The sequence below is a fragment of the Siphateles boraxobius genome, unplaced genomic scaffold (genome assembly GCF_051911475.1).
Source record: "Siphateles boraxobius isolate OS27281-9 unplaced genomic scaffold, OSU_SipBor_1 11, whole genome shotgun sequence".
In the NCBI taxonomy this organism is placed as follows: Eukaryota; Metazoa; Chordata; class Actinopteri; order Cypriniformes; family Leuciscidae; genus Siphateles; species Siphateles boraxobius.
The window spans coordinates 10,432,707-10,453,659 of record NW_027508711.1 but is presented as its reverse complement, the minus strand read 5'-3'; the positions used below and the strand labels follow the sequence as shown (position 1 = coordinate 10,453,659).

The following is a 20,953-nucleotide window of genomic DNA, read 5'->3' as shown; positions in this document are numbered from 1 at the left end:
GAAAACACTGTATACTTCAGCTTTAATCTAAAAAGGTCTGAAACACACTGTTTCCCCATTTTAAAGGAAAATATAATGTATTGCCCTCCATTCACCTCCAGGTCGCTCTCATCCATAGTGTGTGTCTGTTGAAGATCAGGGTTATTGACTGTGTCCAGCAGCTCTATAACCAAGTTACGTGTGAGGAGCTGCGTGACAAAAGCATGCTGAAAAAGTAAAAAAAAGAGGGTCATTCTAAGTAATAAAGCCAGTATCAGGAGGCCCTAAAATAAATTGATTTTTCGACATAGTTTTGGTTAACAAATACCTGTAGGAGTTTTTCTGCTGTCGGCCTTTTCCGAGGGTTCTTCGTGAGTGACATTTTGATGAAATTGTGAAATTCCGTGGACCTAATGATGCAAATGAACTTGCTTTCATTGATTTCGCAAACTGAATAAAATGCAAAGATGAGATGATACTTTTTTATTAAATACCATTTGTTCTTGTCCTTCAGTTTGGGAGGCTGAAAACTGCTCTTGGACATCAGCATCAGAGCTCTGAGGGCATAATAACAAAAACTTTGCTATTCTTTGCAGCCAACACTACCACCAAATCTCATTTTGTCCTTTCAACCTAAAGGTCAAAGTTTGTGAAAAGTTTAACACAATTTCATGGCAATTCGTAAGTATTTGACATTTTGGCAGGCCCGGATTGGCTAATCGGGAGCACCGGGAGAATTCCCAGTGGGCCGGTCTGTTTTATTGGCCAGGAGGGCCGATGTTGTCATGGCACTGGGTTGAATGCTCCAGTCTCAGCGCAGCACCACTATTTTTTTATTATAATTTTCTCGCAGCCCCACAAAAAAGCAATGGCAAAATGTTTGAGATGACCGATCAAAGCTTGACTTGTTTGGCGAGCTGCTCGGTTTAGTTTTGTGGATTCACTCAATATCAGTCGGGTTTTGGCTAACGTAGTGTTGTAGTAACGTGGGTGGCCATTTGGTTTTCTGTGAGTGCTGTCTTAAATTACAAAAAGATGTACTTTGCCATTTATAAAACTCCGGCACTGAGACTGCTGGCCCTGGGCTTTGCTGGCCTTGTTCTGCTTCTCATTCACGGAATGGAGTTAAACTATACTTCACTGCAACTGCACAACCTCAATAGTCTAACCCGTCTGGAATCCTCCACGTTTGACTTATGTACTACTCTCGGAATTGCACGTCGTACACGCTATATCCATCGGTCTGCTAAACGTAGATGGCTTTACAACTATGACCCCTCTCTCTCAATACCTGTGATACTGTCACCGAGATCGGGGCGTTACCATGGTAACGATGTGACTCTCCACCGTGCTAGGACTCTCATACCCCTAACCAAAGATGTGACCTACTCGTCGCATGTTCCCCATCGATACAACTGTGCACTTTTTAACACTCGCTCTCTGACTGGCAAGGGTACAATGCTGAATGAAGTTACATCTGAGAGAGACCTGGATTTACTCTTTCTGACTGAAACCTGGCAAACACCTGACGATTTCATTGAACTGAACCTTTTAACCCCTGCTGGATATAGTTATTTCACAAAACCTCGACTTAGTGGTAGAGGTGGTGGTCTGGCAGTGATCTTTAAGAACAACTACAAAGTGACTAAATATGACATTCTCGATGTTGCAAGTTTTGAATGTCTCTCACTTCAACTTGCTGAACCCGCTCCACTTCTGATTCTACTGATTTACAGACCCCCTAGAATCAACCCAAACTTCAGTTCTGATCTGACTGAACTTCTCACTCTCGCTTTTGCCCGGCATGATAGAATAATGATGCTTGGTGATTTTAACATACATGTTGATTCTGATTGTACTGCTGCAAAAGACTTTTTGTCTGTTCTGGATTATTTTGAAGTATCTCAACATATCGATTTCCCAACTCATTCCCACTCTCATACTCTCGATCTGCTCTGTACGGTTGGTATTGACAATGTGCATGCCCAGGGTCACAATCTGGGTATCTCTGATCACACACTAATACTCTTTGACTTCTCACTACCCATTGTAAAACCTAAAACTAACACTATTATATCATACCGAAATCTGAAAACCATAACTGTCGAAAATTTCTCCACTGCCATTGCGGTTTCTGCTCTTCCTTCCTCACTCAATCGGCTGTGTCCTAATGAGATAGTTTCTACCTACGATAAATCGCTTGGTGATGTATTGGATGAGCTTGCTCCTTTAATAACTAGAGCTGTTCCGTCTACTCACTCCTCTCCTTGGTTCACCCCTGAGCTCAGAGTTCTGAAAACACAATGTAGGCGTCTTGAAAGACTCCACAACAAAACTTCCCTTCTTGTTCATGCCATAGCCTTTTCCGAATCGGTAGTGAAATACAAAGAAGCGCTTAACATTGCACGCTCCAACTATCTCTCTACTGTTATTAACAAAGCTAAATGCAAACCCAAAACTCTTTTTAAAGAAATAAATAAACTGGTCAAACCGTCCACCGTAGCTCTTACTGGTTCTGCTGAACTTTGTGAAGATTTTCAGTCTTTCTTCCTACAAAAAATTGACAACATCTATCAGTCATTCTCCTCTACTGCCACTACCCCTTCAACTCCATATTTGATTGGTTGTCCGCTAGACACTTTTTCACTCACAAATACATCTGTGGTTGCAAATATGATTAACAAATCAAACTCAACTTCCTGTACACTTGATCCTATTCCAACATACCTGTTAAAAACTCATTCCTCCTTACTCATTCAACCTATTACCCATCTTATAAACAGGTCTCTTGCCACTGTTCCACTTAATCTGAAAGTAGCAGCCATTACCCCAATCCTTAAGAAGCCTGGTCTCGACAACGCCACTCACAGTAATTATAGACCAATATCAAATCTCGCTTTCGTTGGCAAGCTACTTGAGAAGGTAGTTGTGGCGCAGCTGCAATCACACTTAGAGAGACATAATCTCTTTGAACCCCTTCAATCCGGTTTCCGTACACATCACAGTACAGAAACAGCACTCCTAAAAGTATTAAACGATCTTCTTCTAGCTTCTGATTCAGGTGCACATAGTATCCTGGTTCTCCTTGACCTCAGTGCAGCATTTAACACTGTGTGCCACTCTACACTTATCACACGACTGTCTGAAATAGGCATCACGGGTGCGGCACTTCAGTGGTCGACCTCATATCTATGCGATAGACAACAATTTGTTAAGATAGGCAACAATCGCTCTCGGTCAGTTTGTGTTTCCCATGGTGTGCCCCAAGGCTCTGTACTTGGCCCGCTTCTATTTCTAATATACTTACTACCGTTAGGCCAGATCATCAGACAGCATGGTCTCAATTTTCATAGCTACGCTGATGATATTCAAATCTACCTCACGATTGACCCGAACTCATCTTTTCCGCCCCCTTCAGTTATCTCCTGCCTTCACGACCTTAAAACATGGATGTCCTCTAACTTTTTGCAGCTTAATGCTGGTAAAACAGAAATCCTGTTGATTAACCCTAGATCACAAAACTCACCCAGACATGACATTTTTATTGACATTGATGGTGTTGAGATTAGGCCTTCAAAAAATGTACAGAATCTGGGAGTTTTGTTCGACCCCACGCTCTGCTTTCACTCACACATTAGTCAGACTGTCAAATCATGCTTCTTCCACCTGCGGAATATTGCTCGTATTCGCCCCTCTCTTACCTTTACAGATGCGGAAACTGTTATTCATGCTTTTATCACTTCCAGATTGGACTTCTGTAATTCATTATATAGCGGACTACCCACCAAAGCAATACACCGCCTCCAAATGGTTCAAAACTCTGCTGCACGCACCCTCACGTATAATAAAAAATCTGCCCACATCACTCCTATCCTTCACCAACTGCACTGGCTTCCTGTCATACACCGCATCCAATTTAAACTGTTAATCCTAATATTTAAAGCCCTACATGGCCCGGCACCCAAATACCTTGTTGACTTGGTACAGCCATATGTTCCAACTCGGGCCCTCAGATCTAGCACGGCAAACCTTCTCGTGGTACCCCGGGTCAGACTCTCCACGGTGGGCGGAAGGGCTTTTAATGTTGCTGGCCCTACGCTCTGGAATAAGCTGCCCCCGAATCTTCGTGCGAACGACAACATCCGGTCCTTCAAAAAACATCTGAAAACTCATTTCTTCAAGCTTGCCCAATAAATCATCTTCCTTATCACTGTTTTCTATGTTCTGCACTTTTCCAACTCTATCTGCTACATACTTTATCATAATAGCATATTTTGATAAATAATGCAATATCTCCTTCTTTTCATGCAAACCGGTGTATGCTTGTTTCCATCTGTTTTGTCTCTCGTAAGTAGATGGCCTTTGTATTTGTTCGCTTGTTGTCTGTTTGCTATTTGTTTTTTGTATTACATTGTGAAGCGACCTTGGGTTCTTGAAAGGCGCTATAGAAAATAAACATATTATTATATTATTATTATTATTATTAAAGCAAGCGGGATTTATGTTAACAGAAGCGCGAGCCGTGGCCGCGCGCGAATCCCAACGCGACGCTTCAAGAGATTAGCAAGTGGAACTAAACTAAACAGCTGTTTTACGATAGAAGTTTTAAACGACCGAAATAAATAATCAGTTTGCAAAGACTGTATCAATCAAAGCTCAGCTTCGGGAAGGGGAGATTTACAGGTAACCTAAAGATAAAGAGACTGAGAGAAGAAGAATGAGAGAAGGAGATGGAGATGAGAGCAGGAAGAGCAATAGCCTATTGCATACTGTGCCCAGAAGGAGAATAACTTTATTACAATGGATTCCTATTTAACACAGATATACATGTTCTTTGCCAATGACAGTGGAAAAATAATATGCCCCCGAACCCAGATCACTTTTGGGAACTTTGAATTTATGTACGGCTATTGCACTGAATAGACAATTATATTTTTGAGAAATACAATGAATTACAAGGCTGTACAGAACAGTGCACTATTGCAGACTTATATACTGAGGGTTTAATTGCATTATTTTAATATAGTCGGTCGGGAACTAAAGTGGGCCGGTATGAAACTCCAGGGCTGAAAACTAGTCCCACTCCGGCCCTGCATTTTGGCAAATTGGTGGCTAATTCTTGTGAATTTGTACAATCTCATTTGCAGTGTTGGGAAGGTTACTTTGGAAATGTAGTTACAGATTACAAGTTACCCTATTTAAAGGCTTACTGAAGGGCCTTGGAACCATAGACAGTAAAAGAAATGGACACAGAGACCCCCTTGATTTCAACTGAGAAAACTGAAGCCCGATTATAGCACTCACTTCCTGATGGCTGAGCGACAAACTGAGCTTGACAACAGTCTAACAGTTGCAAATCTTCTAGTAGCTGTGCCAAGACAAATCTGAATCACCTAATTCCTCAAAAACGTAGTTGAAATATTTTGTGCTGTTGCTTTTATGGACTCTCTATGGTCTTTAAAATGTAACAAGTAATGTAACTATTTCAATTACTTTATTAAAGTAACTGATTACATTTGATTACTTTTTGATTACTTTTTTAAAATTTGTAACAAATGTCCTCAACTGTTAATTATTTTAAAACCTTTAAACCAAGCAGGGTTAACCTGCAAATTCAAACATTTATGCAAATTCCAAAAATAGCGCTGCAATTTCAAACAAGAGAACCAATCAAAAGCATCAGAATAGCATCGCTTTTACTAAACGGCCTTTAAATTGCAGGAGGCATCGTGCACATCAGAAACAAACAAAGTAATATTATTCAACATATCCTAGCTTTTTACAGAACATATTCAGATGTAATCCCTTTTGTAATTGTTAACATTTTCATAAGTTACTGTAATTTAACTAAACAATTTTTCTTAGTATCTGATTACAGTTACATTTATTTTGTAATTTAATTATGTAACGTCATTACATGTAACTAGTTACTCCCCAACACTGCTAATTTGTATGTTTTCATACGATCTGCTTACACCTCAGAAGGACCTTCATGAATACTTTTTACTAATACATTTTCATACGATTCACATCATATGAAATCATGTGACATCATCACCTCGTTGGGTTGGAAAAGCTGCATTTTTTTTGTTTTGAGTTGTCTCCTAGACATCACTCTTTGCAGCATCAGGTGAAAACATTATTTACAAAAAAGATTTGAATACTTAAAGGGTCTACGTGTGTGTGTGTGTGTGTGTGTGTGTGTGTGTGTGTGTGTGTGTGTGTGTGTGTGTTCAAACCTCATAGGGTGTAGGTCAAACATAGGCGGTTGCAGCTCTGCTAGTTCAATAGCTGTGATGCCCACCGCCCAGATATCACACAGCTGGTTATAACCGCCTTTCCTTTCCACTGCCGCAACCTCTGGGGCCATCCTGAGAGAAAGTCATTAAAGTAATATATGAAAGAAGCAAAAAACAAATGAACCATGGGCAATAGGACATGGGATTTTTAACATGACTCATTATGTGATCAAACTGCTTTAAAATTGACTCAAAAGTGAATTAAATATACACGAATAAGTCCGAGGTGAAAACTAGAAGTCATGTGACTGAAGACTGGAGTAATGATGCTGAAAATTGAGCTTTGCCATTACAGAAATAAATGACATTTAAAAATTAAAGGTGCAGTAAGTGATTATTGAAAAACACTGTTGAAAGTGAATCAGACCTAGCAGCACAACAAACTTTTAGCCAATCAGCAGTGGGGGAGGAGAGAGAGGGAGATTTGAAGAAAGAGTGTAGAAAGAGAGATGGCTGAGAGACATTACAATGGAGAAAAGGACAGAGGAATATCACTGGACAAAGAAGGGTTGTGAAAATGGACACCAAGGTTGCGTTGTTTCTGCTCCAAGCACGAGTAACATTGCTTTTGAGTGTGTGCTGCTGGCGTCTAACAACAAACTCTTCCTTTTATATACTTGTGTATTGTATGTTAATTTTTTGTTCTTTTGTTCTTTTCGTCATATTTTTAGCGACGTTTTTTTAATGCTTTGCCTCTGTTATGATTAACATATTTTTTTCACTTGCAATGTAGAGCAATGAAGGGAGGGGTGTGTTTGTTTGGGTTGTCAACAGTGTTCAACAATGATTCTCAGAAATCGCTTACTGGACCTTTAAAGTAGAAACAGTAAAAATTCACAATATTACTGTTTTTACTGAACTCTTTACTAAAATAAATGCAGTCTTACCAACGCCAATCTTTAGAACGCTAAAAAAAAGTGTTTACAAAAGTAGCATATCTTGGTGACTCACCAGTACGGCGTCCCGATGAAGGACTTTCTCTTAGCAACAGATGCGTTGATCTCAGCTGCCACTCCAAAATCCGCTGATAGACAGACAGAGGGGAGACAAAAGGCCATATTTAAGAGATTTATGGAGTATTAGTTAATATGCATGTGTGTGTCTGAGACAGGGGTAAACCCAGACTGACCTAGTTTGACATCTCCTCGCTCTGTCAAAAGTATGTTGGCACCCTGTGGGCAACCAAGAATGACACAATGAGCACATCCACACTATCAGACCCAAGCTATCATCTCACATGCACCATTGTGCTATAGAAAGATATACAGATATACAGACTCATATACAGATAATGAACTCTACTAATGTTTATCAAACACACTGCATGGCAACATGGTTATAGGCAATAAAGACTTATTGATTTGTAAAATTACTTTTATGTCTCTATGCATTTTCCCCGCATGATGGAGATGATGTAGTCCCTGAAAACAAATAGAAAACAATTGTGGAAAATACAGCATAAATGAGCTTTAGTTTCATTTTTTCTAACCTTTAACCCGGATTAGTAATTAATCCTGGGTAGAAATGTGTTGAAATTTCACTTTTATTTGCATATTCAGAGGAATGTTTTGAAATTGAAGTAGCATTGGCATAGAATTTCACCCTAACTAATTTATAAATGTATTTTATTGTATCTTGTAATGTTATTGTGAATTATTAATTATTCTGACCTCAAAATTTGTAGTCAAAATGGATCTTTCGGTCAAACGACATATTTCTCCAATCATTTAGTCTGCTTAAACCCTGCCCCTTTCTTACTAATGACCTCAGGCTCGCAATCAGATACTTTTTCTCCATATAAAAAGAATAAATCATACAATAACAGATAACATTGACTGAAAACATGTACTTATAACCCTTACTATATGCATATGACTTGTTAATAAAAAGATCCATGCAACAAATAGGCTCGCAATCAGATCTGCCTATGTCCAATAAACAACAGATGGATAGAACCTCATCCCCGCCCTTAATTTTTTCCCAATAATCGGTTTTACGCGGCTTTCCGCCACATTTAGAAGGAAAGATCTGTCCCTATTTCAGTTACATTCCAACTTTAATATTAAGTCTGACACAAATAAGACTAGGGATGCACGATACATCGGCCACCATATCGGTGTCAGCCGATATACGTTAATTTTTAATTTTATTGTTATCGGCCCAATAAAAATGTATACATTTATTAGAAAGCCGAAAAATAATGGATTATTTTCTTCAGCTGAGATACTTCAGATGTGCACTGTTCACCATGGTGGTTTTGAATTGCTTGAAATATGATTGGAATCACTTCAGAACAGGAAAATACAGTTGAGTGCAACATGTGCAGCTTAAGTATGTCATATAGGCGACATTAAAATTATAATGAGAACTTTATTATAATTGCGTGCTTGGGACATGGATTTTATAGTGAGACTTTTGTTTGTAATCGAGCTCTCAAAAATAAAAATAAACACTTCGATTTAGATTCATCGGCCAATATATTGGTTATCAGCTTTCAAATATAAAGAATTATCGGTTATCGGACAAATTTTTCATATCGGTACATCCCTAAATAAGACCAATAACCAATAAATGGCTGATATAAAAATTCTATTCTATTTTTTTGTTTAAATAAAATAAAACAGTAAACGCTAAGAATCGTAAAAAGCTAAATTTAGACATCATAACATTATAATGTACAGTATAAAAATATGATTGATTATTATAATTAAATACAATTTATATTATATTGCTATTAAAGTTTAAGTACATTCATATCCCTACATATATAATAATAAGTTAATAACAATGGTTGGGCAAGTATAGCATTTAATAGGCATGCAACTGGTTTAGAAATGTCTCTACATAAATCAAATCAACTAAATTGCTTTAATTGATGCAATTGCCATCACTGTTTGATGTATTTAAATGCTGAAACTAAACAGAAAGCCCATTAATATTTAAAGATGGAAGCATTGTTTAGTTTGTTGTTTAGATTGATTGTCTGTTGCTGAATAACTCGCCACCAAATTCGAGCACCGTATTGTTTAAACATTTATCGCTGCTATTTAAGTTTTGTGTTGCTTTCCAAATTGCTGCAGTGTTAAAAGTTTGAAACATTGCTTGATGCAGGCCAGGCTTAAAAGAGTTAAGAATGGTGTGAAATGCAATAGTGCGAAAAGACAAACACAAACACCCTAATGCCAAGACGGATCTTTGAAAACATATACTGTACATAAGATTAAAATCGCTTCCTATTGCGCCATGGACCTAAAGGGATGAAAAACTTGAAAGTATACTCACCTGAAGTGTCTCTCTGCTCACATAAGCTATCTGTCTCTCTTTCAGAGGACCAGTGACTGCAGAAACACAATGACCTTATTCAGACTGATACATTACCATATGATTATTAATCCTCTTTCAGGCAATATAAATAACAACAGAAACCACTGCAAACGGAATGAGCCTTCATACAAATACGGAAACAACACATAGCAAAGCTTGCTTATGAAACCATTAAACATTACCACTTCAGCTTTTTTCTACAATCATTTAAACAAAACAAAAAAATGATAAGATTAATCGATTATCAATCTATTTGCAGTGCCATACAGTAATTGGAATTATATAAATTCATGTAGCACATTAATTATTACATTAGATAGATGTCAGTCTTTGTTTTGTACCATGGTAAATGTCCTGCAATGATCCTCCTCCACAGAATTCCATGCAGATCCATAACTTGTTATTTCTGTGGAATATCAAGAAGTTCATTGTTAGATTTACTTCAGTTTCCTATTTATTAGTTTCCTGCGGGACTAACCTGAGGTAGCTGCCGAAATAGGCGACAATGTTTTTGTGAGTGCAATCCTTCATCATGGTTATCTCATGTTGAATGCTTGAAATATCATCACCTGATAGAAAAAGAAAAAGAGGACTTGTCTGTAATCTTCTGTGATTCTGCTTTGCTATCATGTTTTCAACATTCTGCCTCCAAAAAAAGGGGGATTTACCGGGATTAAAAGACTGATCTGAAATTGAGATGCTGCAGTGAGTAATTCAGTTCAAATTGAATTTACAACCATAAAACATGGAACTCTAAAGTTATATTAAAATAATATAAAGTTGCAGCTTCTGGCCTTTCTAATCTTTTTCAGTTTTAAAATCTGAATATATGTTTTAATGTGTTGATACAGATATCTTCAGTTCAGAAGCTCAAAACAAAAAACAACAAAGAATGAATGTAACATATAAAGTTAAGATAATAAGTGTTGGACAATAACTGTAGGTGACGATTAACAGATATCTGAGATGTTTACTTGACTTACAAAAATGTAAATTCTGTCATTAACAACTCACCCTCTTGTCGTTCCAAACCCGTAAGACTTTCGTTCATCTTCAGAACACAAATTAAGCTCTTTTTGATGAAATCTTAAAAGCTTTCTGTCCGTCCATTGACATGCAACTACCACTTTCAAGGCCCAGAAAGGTTAAACCACTGGAGTCACATGGAATACTTTAATAATGTATTTACCTTTCTGGGGCTTGAAAGTGTCAGGTGAATAGCTGTCAATGGAGGGACAGAAAGCTTTCAGATTTCATCGAAAATATCTTCACTTGTGTTCTGAAGATGAATGAAAGTCTTACAGGTTTGGAATGACATAGAGTGAGTAATCAATGACAGAATTATTGTTTTTGGGTGAACTAACCCTTGTATTGACCTGGTATTGAACTGTATTGCAACAACTATTGTATTGAACTGGCAACAATATTTTACTGCATTTTTGAGTCATTTCTGTATTGCAGAATTTCCCAAACTGGGTTTGATGAAGAGCTAATAGTCATTAAAATCTTTCCTGCTTTGAAAAGTTCATAAGAACATTGTAATGGATATGGATTGCTACGGAGCCAATAAAGGGACATGGTGAAGAAAAACATATGAGATGGGAGGAACAATTATTTGGCAATGCTTTTGCTTTCTCTCGCAAATGTTTTGTGTTATATTACGGAACGCAAAAGCATTGACTTATTATTTTTCACCACCATGTCCCTTTAGGGGCTTCGTAGATTACTTTTAATAGGCTACGTATTTTTTGGGGTGAACTATACCTTTAAATTGTCATGAAATAAATATTTTAGGTCAGAGGGGTTCGGTTGACAAAAAAGTTCGGGAATCCCTGCTTTAGTGTGTAGTTTAAAACTATTTCAACATACAGAAAATCCATAGACTTACATTAGAAAAAAAGGCAAATGTCAACAGTTGCTAAAGAAGTAATGAGTTTAAAGAAGGGTTTAGGAAAAGAACATTTTCCCATTTTAAAATATGTTCGAACAAATTTTGACTAAATAGTTGCCTAGAATATATATAATTTCACTAATTTTGTAAAATTTAAACCACTGGTGCAATGGCCGTGCGAAATCTGTTTTTGTGTGTTTTTAGTTGTTGGTTTGGTATGTTTGAGTTGCTGAATAGCCTAGGCTACTATTATACAGGAGCCTAAACTCTGAGGAAACGATAACGTTAAGCGGCACCAGATTAAAATATAATATTCAGAATTAAACAGTGTAGCTGACTTACAGATTCAGTTAACATCCACAAATGAATAAGCGCGACGATTCAGGGAGCAGCGACACAGTGAACTCCGAGAAACGCTACGCTTGAGCAAACGGTTTGTGAATAGGCTACTACAAATGATGTCCGTGAATAAAATATAAGATATTTTTAAACCACAACCCTCTAATGTCAGCATGTTTATTTTTAAACCACAACTAAACTAAACATCATCTAAACATCTTCAACGTGTGATTATTTTACTGAGATATGCGAATAACAGACACACAGAAAGACGTTTCTGTAATTTATAGATAGATGTATGTGTGTCTGTGTATAGGCTATATTATATTTATATTGTATATTTGTTTAATCGCGATTAATCGATTTGACAGTATGTATGTGCAAAATCAGTTTTTGTGTGTGTTTTTAGTAGTTGTTGGTTTGGTGTGTTTCAGTGCTCATTGTTACAATTACACAGCAAAAGTTCAGTGACATCTTTATTTGTGCACGGTTCAAAGCAAATACTGATACTGACATAATGACATACAATAAATATGGAAAATTGAACTACATATATAACTAACTACTGACAACTAACTAACTACTTCTGAATAACTACAATATTCAGAGGTAAACAGTGTAGCTGACTTCATGTTTAGCTGACAGAATATTTATTTTTAAACCACAATTTTTAAACCACAACCCTCTCTAATGTCAGAATGTTTATTCTTAAACCACAACTTCAATGTGTGCTTCTTTTACCGATATATTTGACGATATCTTTTGGATTTCTAATCCAAAAAACGTCAAACTCGGCACTGCACTTACTCGTGCCCGTAGCTTAGTGATCGACCGATGTATCGGTTTACCGATATTTTTCCCGATATTTAAGCATTTTCCCATAATCGGGTATTGGTTTTGTAATATCGGATTTGCCGATAAACAGCGCCATCTAATGGCCGTTTTGAGAATTCCGCCATTGCAGCCCGCGTCTGAGGAGGCAGTACGTAACTGCGGTCAAGCCAGCCGCGGTTTGAAAATACACGGTCAAACCAGCCGCCAAAAAAAGCATGTGTGCACCTATTACTATGAATACGGTAATTTCAGTAAAGGCTGCGCTCTCTCTCTCTCTCTCTTTCTTTTTTCTTTCTATCTTTCTTCTTTCTTTCTATTTCTTCCTTTTTTCTTTCTTTCTATCTTTTTCTCTCTTTCTTTTTATTTCTTCCTTTTTTTCTTTCTACCTTTTCGCTATTTCTTCTTTCTTTCTTTCTTTCTTTCTTTCTTTCTTTCTTTCTTTCTTTCTTTCTTTCTTTCTTTCTTTCTCTCTTTCTTCCTTTTTTCTTTCTTTCTATCTTTTTTTCTCTTTCTTTCTTTCTTTCTTCCTTTTTCTTTCTATCTTTTTCTTCTTTCTTTCTTTCTTTCTTTCTTTCTTTCTTTCTTTCTTTCTGTCTTTCTTTCTTTCTTTCTTTCTTTCTTTCTTTCTTCATTGTTTCTCTTTCTTTCTCTTTCTTCCTTTTTTCTTTATTTCTATCTTTTTCTCTCTTTCTTCTTTCTTTCTTTCTCTCTATCTTTCTTTCTTTCATGTTAGTTGCACATATTTGTGAGAGACAATGTACCAAGATGCTTTCTTTTTTCTCTCTTTTTATAGGTCACATCTCAAGAAATAGTTTTATGTAAATGTTTACAGGACAAGAAGACAAAATAAAGTATTCACTCTTTCTAAATACATTTACTGCATATGGTTTAATGTTCTCTTGTATTCAATGTGCCATACAGTATACAAACCCCATGCGTAACACGATGGACATTTTCGACTTCAGAGGTGTATAAATAACACATTTCTAATAAGTAGAAAAAAAATAACGGTCAGGTTTAATACAGGACGTCCCATACAGTACACACACCTCATATTAATACATTTTACTGTAGCATTTTGGAGATATGTTACTTTAATTGACTTCAGAGGTGTATAAATAACTCATTTCTAATAAGTAGAAAAAAATAACGGTCAGGTTTAATACAGGACGTCCCATACAGTACACACACCTCATATTAATCCATTTTACTGTAGCATTTTGGAGATATGTTACTTTAATTGACTTCAGAGGTGTATAAATAACTCATTTCTAATAAGTAGAAAAAAATAACGGTCAGGTTTAATACAGGACGTCCCATACAGTACACACACCTCATATTAATCCATTTTACTGTAGCATTTTGGAGATATGTTACTTTAATTGACTTCAGAGGTGTATAAATAACTCATTTCTAATAAGTAGAAAAAAATAACGGTCAGCTTTAATACAGGACGTCCCATACAGTACACACACCTCATATCAAACTATTTTACTGTAGCATTTTGGAGATATGTCACTTTAATTGACTTCAGAGGTGTATAAATAAAACATTTCTAATAAGTAGAAAAAAATAACGGTCAGCTTTAATACAGGACGTCCCATACAGTACACACACCTCATATTAATCCATTTTACTGTAGCGTTTTGGAGATATGTTACTTTAATTGACTTCAGAGGTGTATAAAGACCTAATTTCTAATAAGTAAAAAAAATAACGGTCAGGTTTAAAACAGGACGTCCCATACAGTACACACACCTCATATTTATCCATTTTACCGTAGCATTTTGGAGATATGCCACTTTAATTGACTTCAGAGGTGTATAAAGACCTCATTTCTAATAAGAAAAAAAAATAACAGTCAGGTTTAATACAGGACGTCCCATACAGTACACACACCTCATATTAATCCATTTTACTGTAGCATTTTGGAAATATGCCACTTTAATTGACTTCAGAGGTGTATAAATAACACATTTCTAATAAGTAGAAAAAATTACGGTCAGGTTTAATACAGGACGTCCCATACAGTACAAACACCTCATATTAATCCATTTTACTGTAGCATTCTGGAGATATGTCACTTTAATTGACTTCAGAGGTGTATAAAGACCTCATTTCTAATAAGTAGAAAAAAATAACAGTCAGGTTTAATACAGGATGTCCCATACAGTACACACACCTCATATTTATCCATTTTACTGTAGCGTTTTGGAGATGTATGTCATTATTCTACTTTAAACACCTATAAAAACCTCATTTCTAGTAAGTAGAAAAAAACAATGGTCAGTTTCTATACGGGACGTCCCATACAGTACACACACCTCATATGCAATTATTCTACTTTATACACCTATAAAAACCTCATATGTGCAACTAACATGAAAGAAAGAGAGAAAGAAAGTAAGAAGAAAGAGAGAAAAAGAAAGAAAGAAAAAGGGAAAAAAGAGAAAGAAATAAAGATAGAAAGAAAGAAAGAAGAAAAAGATAGAGAGAAAAAAGGAAGAAAGAAAGAAATAAAGAAAGAGAGAGAGAAAAAGATAGAAAGAAAGAAAAAAGGAAGAAAGAGAGAGAGCCATAGGGGAGAGAGCACGTTCCCTCTAGCAACCGTTACTCAAATTACCGTATTCATAGTACATTAGACTTTTAACATTTATTTTGCCTATTGTTAACATTGTTGCTGCTGATGCTTATAAATTATATGTATAATTTAGATATAAATTATATAATGTAATAATATAAATGTTTGTATTGTAATTTGATTAATTTACCGTTTATGAAAACAAACGAAGCAGGCTTACTGAAGACTCTGTTTTCTACTCCACAACCTAGTTCTGCTTAACTGGGAGTATTAAGTTACACTTCTAAAATAGCTACTAAAATTCATGTTATTTAGATTTTTTCCCCCAGTATGTTAGAATAATTTTTGTGCTTTATTTTTTACCTCATCAAAGCTTTTATTTTTAAACAAAGGCACTTTATTTTTTGGACTCAGACCCCTCTATTTATTTGTGTATAAATATAAAGTTTTATATGTATATATTATATAGGAGGGATATTATATACTGTATTATATAGGAGGGAGTGATTATATTTTATATTGTTATATTATATATATATATATATTATATATTTTATAGGAGGGAGTGATTGTTATAAATAAAATGGTTTGTTCAGTTCATTTGTGTTGTAATAATTGTGTCAAAAACAGAAGTATAACAGTAAATAAATATCGGTTCTGCATATCGGTTATCGGGCACATAAAAATGCAAATAATCGGTATCGGTTATAAAAGATCAATATCGGTCGATCACTAAGCAAGACACCTGTCAAGTTAGAGATCCATCGGACTAACGGTTCGAGAGATATGCGATTAACAGACAGACACACAGACAGACAGACGTTCCTGTAATTTATAGATAGATAGATAGTATACATCACTATATCAATACAATGCAAATGAGAAGTTTATGACCTACCAGGGTCCAGTTTGACCACTTTAATAGCTGTGATGACTGAAGTCTTAATGCTACGGGCCTATAAGGACAAAGAAACAAAGTTTGTGCTTTATGGAGATGAGTTTAATGTCATTCCTCTACACATAAGCAATGCATGTTGACATCAAACCTTTGCATCAGTCAGTTTAAGACAAATTTCCTCCTGGTTCTTTTGTAAGGTCGCTTGTGTCAATCCACCACGACAACTGTTGTGTCGTCACTTTCAAGCTCCTACATTGTTTTTTGAGGTTGCAGTGGATCATAAAAAGCCAGTGCACAAAGAACCACAAGTATTTTAACATTCCCAAATACACACTACCTCTTTGACATTTCACTGGGTATCAGTTCCAGCTTTTAAAGGCCTTATAATATTTTAACATGAAAGAAATGTGATTGTCTCATTCACTACATCACAAGAACCAGACAGTTGATCGACCCCATTGACTTCCATAGAAAAAAATAAATAAAAAAATAAAAATAAAATACTATGAAAGTAAATAGGGTCCAAAAACTGTTTGGTTACCAACATTCTTCAAAATATCTTCTTTTGTGTTCAGCAGAATAAAGAAACTCATGCAGGTTGGGAACAACATGAGGGTGAGTATATGATGGCAGAATTTAAATTTTTGGGTGAACTATCCCTTTAAAAAATGCAACAACAGCAAGTCAAAACATCTGCCACCACTGAAAACCATCATACGTTTTGTAAGGAACATTATGTGCCAGTGTGGTCTACGAAAGACAGAAAAATGAAGCTGCCTGTCTGTAACCATGGTAACCAGCAGCCAATAGTGGATCAGCAGACACTGGAAAGGTGAAGTAGAGATGAAAAAAAGTAGCAGAGCTCATTTCCTGTTTTCTTTCCTGCTGAACTCAATCACATCCTGTAATGTGACTTTCTCCGTTATCAAGGCCATGATTCATGTTTGTTCAGGCAGAGCAATGTAAATGGACACTCAATTCCACCCAATTGGGGCACAAGGTCACTGAACAATTTAACATCGCAAAATGTGCATTTTCACTATTTGCTTCCTCGTATGCAAAAAGAAAATGTTTTTCACTGCCTGTTATTTCTGTTGCTCGCTATGCCATCATAACCAGCTCAATGAATGGCAAGCATTTTATTTTCAGGGAAAATTCAAGTTCAGTATGGTGGTTTCTGGAGTAAGCGGTCCACAGTGCATGCAGAATCGCATGCTTTTTTATGGTGTTTAAACATGCCAGAGTCACATGACATGGGCGTAGCTGAACACCAAAGTCAATGAGGTGTGAAAGTGTGTAACATGGTCAGACACTTAGTACACACATCACTCATACTGTGAAATTGGTAGTTAGTTGCTTCAACACATTAAGGGGATTGTTCACCCAAAACTGAAAATTATGTCATTAGGCTACTCACCTTCAAGTTGTTCCAAAGCTGAATGTCTTTTTTCTGTTGAACACAAAAGAAGATATTTTGAAGAATGTTGGTAATCAAACAGTTCATGGACCCCGTTGACTTCCATAGTATGAAAAATGGAAGTCACTATGGAAGTCAATGGGGTCCAAAAACTGTTTGGTTAGCAACATTCTTCAGAATATCTTCTTTTGTGTTCAGCAGTAGAAAGAAACTCATACAGGTTTGTAAACACTTGAGGGTGAGTAAATGAGGACACATTTTTTTTTTGGATGAACTATCCCTTTAATGCACATGCATATTATATTACAGTTATCATATTCCAGTTGGAAAGCACAATCAACATATGTGGTATCTGTCTCATGAGACTAACAGCAGATTGTCCAGCTAGAAAGTGTTTTGGAAAATAAGAGTAAATGCTGATAGACCATCTTGGACCAGCAACAAATCAGTTACCATGTTCCAAAACACTGCCCAGCAAGCATAGCTGTCATTTCAACCGTATAGGTTAACTATTGTCCGGCTATGATATGAGAAACCCAGTTCTAGCCAAAATAAAATTGAATTTGGTAACGTCGTTTTTGCCTAAATAATTTTGCGAGATGTGTGATATTTCACGTATACGTCAAGAGTGATTACAAAGTGTTTGGTTTCATTTCTTAACACATTTTCTAATTGATGACTAGTCTATTCTTGTGCTATGGTTAGAGGTCTATTAAATCTGACTTTCACTGACGACCCAAATTTGCATTGTTTTAGCCTATGTCAGGGCTGGGAGATTTTGCATAGTTTAGCCAAAATGCCATGCTATCTACAACTAACCCACCAAACATGGAAGGTTCTCAGAACTTGGCAAGGTTCTCTCAAAGTTATGAACCAGTAACGAGAATGTTCGTTCAAAGTTATGTGGTCTTAATAATTAATTCTTAAAACTTTAGCACAAAAACAATCTTTATGTAGGCTATTGTTCATGGAACATTTTTTTTCCTGAAATGATTAGTTGGACGTTTGCCATTTTTTTAAAATGTTACTAATGAAACGTTAGCAAAACGTTCTTAGAACATATTTTTGTTAGCTGGGAAATCTGTGGTAACTTGACATATTAGCCATTGCTGTAATGAGAAAGAAAGAAAGATCTGGTTGTGAAATTTTGGTTGTTGTATTTTTGCTTCATATAGGTACAAACACCAGCCGTGTTGCACAACATATTTACGGAAACCGTTTTTCTAAAACACTTTTGTCCTACCTTGAACACATCTCCATATGTCCCGCTGCCTATGCGGTGTATCAGCTCATAGTCATCGAGCGGATCCGTGTGCGATACGCCGATCGCGTCCATAGTAGCGCGGCATTGGATTCGTTTTCTCACGGTACTGAATCAGCGGATGATGCTCATCCAAATGCCACAACCACCACTTCCTCAACATCCGCGTAACAAGTGCACTAGAGTGAACATGGCAGCGATGACAAACGCATCTCTCTGTCTGTCTGCACGCTGAAGACAGGGGGCGTTCACACAAGACGCGTTCACAAGAGCGCAACAGGATGGCGCAGAACGCCTGCTTTTGAACAGGTTATTATAATAAACCAAGTGAAACAATATGGATCATTCTGATCTGCTCTAAATTAATTTAGAAAACAAAAACCAAAAAAGGCATTTAATAAAAAAATTGCTCGCTAATAGAATAATAATATCGCCAGTGTTTTAAGCCGCGTTCTTTTTAAAGGTAGGCTAGAGTTCACCCAAAAAAGACAATTATGTCATAATTTACTCACACTCATGTCGTTCCAAAACTGCATGATTTTTTTTCTTCCGCTGAACACAAAATACATTTTATATCTAGATCTACTATGGAAGTCAATGGGCCCATTAACTGCTTTGTTACCATCTTCAAAATACATTCACGTTCAGCAGAATAATAAAATAAAAAAACTGTTTTGGAACAAAGAGGCTGAGTAAATGATGACAGAATTGTCGGTAGCTCTTTATTTTACAGTCCTGTTCCCCATGTAGGTGACATACTATGCCTACTTATTATAGTAGGCTAATTGCAATAACTGTCCGAATAACCACAGTCTGGTAATATCTGGTTATTCTGGTAGCCTACTAACCCTGGCCTAAACCTACCCCTAACCCTTATTTACCCAGTACTTTCTCGGGTAAGTAGGATTTACGCTGTAAATAGACGTAAGTGCACGTTGCTTACTGTAAAATAAAGTGCAACCGATTTTTTCTTTTTGGACGAAAACGCAACGCAGTAAAAAATCATCTAAACGCGACGCGACAGTAACGCTAAAAACGTCGTCAATGCAGCGATTTTGGATTAAACGTTTAAATTAAGTTTGACTTAAACACAAATGCCAAAAGGGACTTATATTAGGGCTACTTTTAGTTTTTCATTTGGCTGTAATAACCTATTAGTTAGGCGGCGGCCTATATGCTTAATCTTAGGCCTATATTCGTAGGCTATTGGACAAATCTTTGACATAAAAAACATTGAAAGAGGAAAAAAACTATTTCCATCATCAGCTAGCCTTAAAACATAATGGACGACAATTAGGTGATTTATGGCAACAGTATTAAGTTAGGCTATAGTAGATACCAAATAACAATAAGCAGTTTAGTGCGCGAGTGCCACCTACAGGCGATGATGTTTCGTGAGACTTGAATGTATGTGTGGGTGCTTTGAGAACTTCCTGCTCTTCCTTCCTGCTCCATCTTTGCGTGACATGATGGGACCTGGATCATTTGGGCCATGAATGAAAGAAATAAAGTTTAGAAAATTGCTTTTTTTTATGTTTTTGAAAGAAGTCTCTTAAGGTCATCATGCCTGCATTTATTTGATCACATAATATTATCAATATTACATTGTGAAATATTATTACAATTTAAAATAGGGTTTCTATTTCTATTTACAAATCAGATGATTTGATAATGAGTATCAAATGAGTATCATATTAGAAATATAATTATTTCTGAAGGATCATGTGACATTGAGTCACAGAAATAAATTCTCAATAGAAAAATAGAAAACCATTAGGCTTATTTTAAATTGTAATAATATTTCTGATTACTGATTATTTCTGTATTTTTGATCAAATAAATGCAGCCTTGATGAGCATAAGAGACGTCTTTCAAAAACATTAGACATAGTAATGTTACCAAACTTTTGACAGGTACTGCATAAGATATTGGGCATCATTGACTTCCATAGTATTTTCCCCCCATACTATGGAAGTCAGTTGTATCCGTCAACTGTTTGGTTACCCTTCTTTAAAATATCTTCTTTTGTGTTCAGCAGAAGTAAGAAACTCATACAGGTTTAATTGGAACAACATGAGGGTGAGTAAATGATGACATAATTTTCATTTTTGGGTGAACTATCCCTTTAAG

General features: G+C 36.3%; 1 protein-coding gene across 1 annotated transcript in view; it reads right to left on the bottom strand.

The window, feature by feature from the left end:
- map4k6 (mitogen-activated protein kinase kinase kinase kinase 6) overlaps positions 1–19,077 on the bottom strand; it is a 36,464-nt gene extending 17,387 nt beyond the window's left edge. The window contains exons 1-12 of the mRNA XM_077196364.1: positions 18,806–19,077; positions 16,146–16,203; positions 10,081–10,171; positions 9,944–10,008; positions 9,561–9,616; positions 7,652–7,699; positions 7,408–7,450; positions 7,230–7,302; positions 6,219–6,350; positions 474–536; positions 308–389; positions 96–206 (exon numbers count right to left, since the gene is read on the bottom strand). Of these exons, the coding sequence (XP_077052479.1) occupies positions 96–206; positions 308–389; positions 474–536; positions 6,219–6,350; positions 7,230–7,302; positions 7,408–7,450; positions 7,652–7,699; positions 9,561–9,616; positions 9,944–10,008; positions 10,081–10,171; positions 16,146–16,203; positions 18,806–18,898 (915 nt within the window). The 5' untranslated portion in view covers positions 18,899–19,077. The remainder of the gene's footprint in view (positions 1–95; positions 207–307; positions 390–473; positions 537–6,218; positions 6,351–7,229; positions 7,303–7,407; positions 7,451–7,651; positions 7,700–9,560; positions 9,617–9,943; positions 10,009–10,080; positions 10,172–16,145; positions 16,204–18,805) is intronic.
- Positions 19,078–20,953: the final 1,876 nt, after the last annotated feature.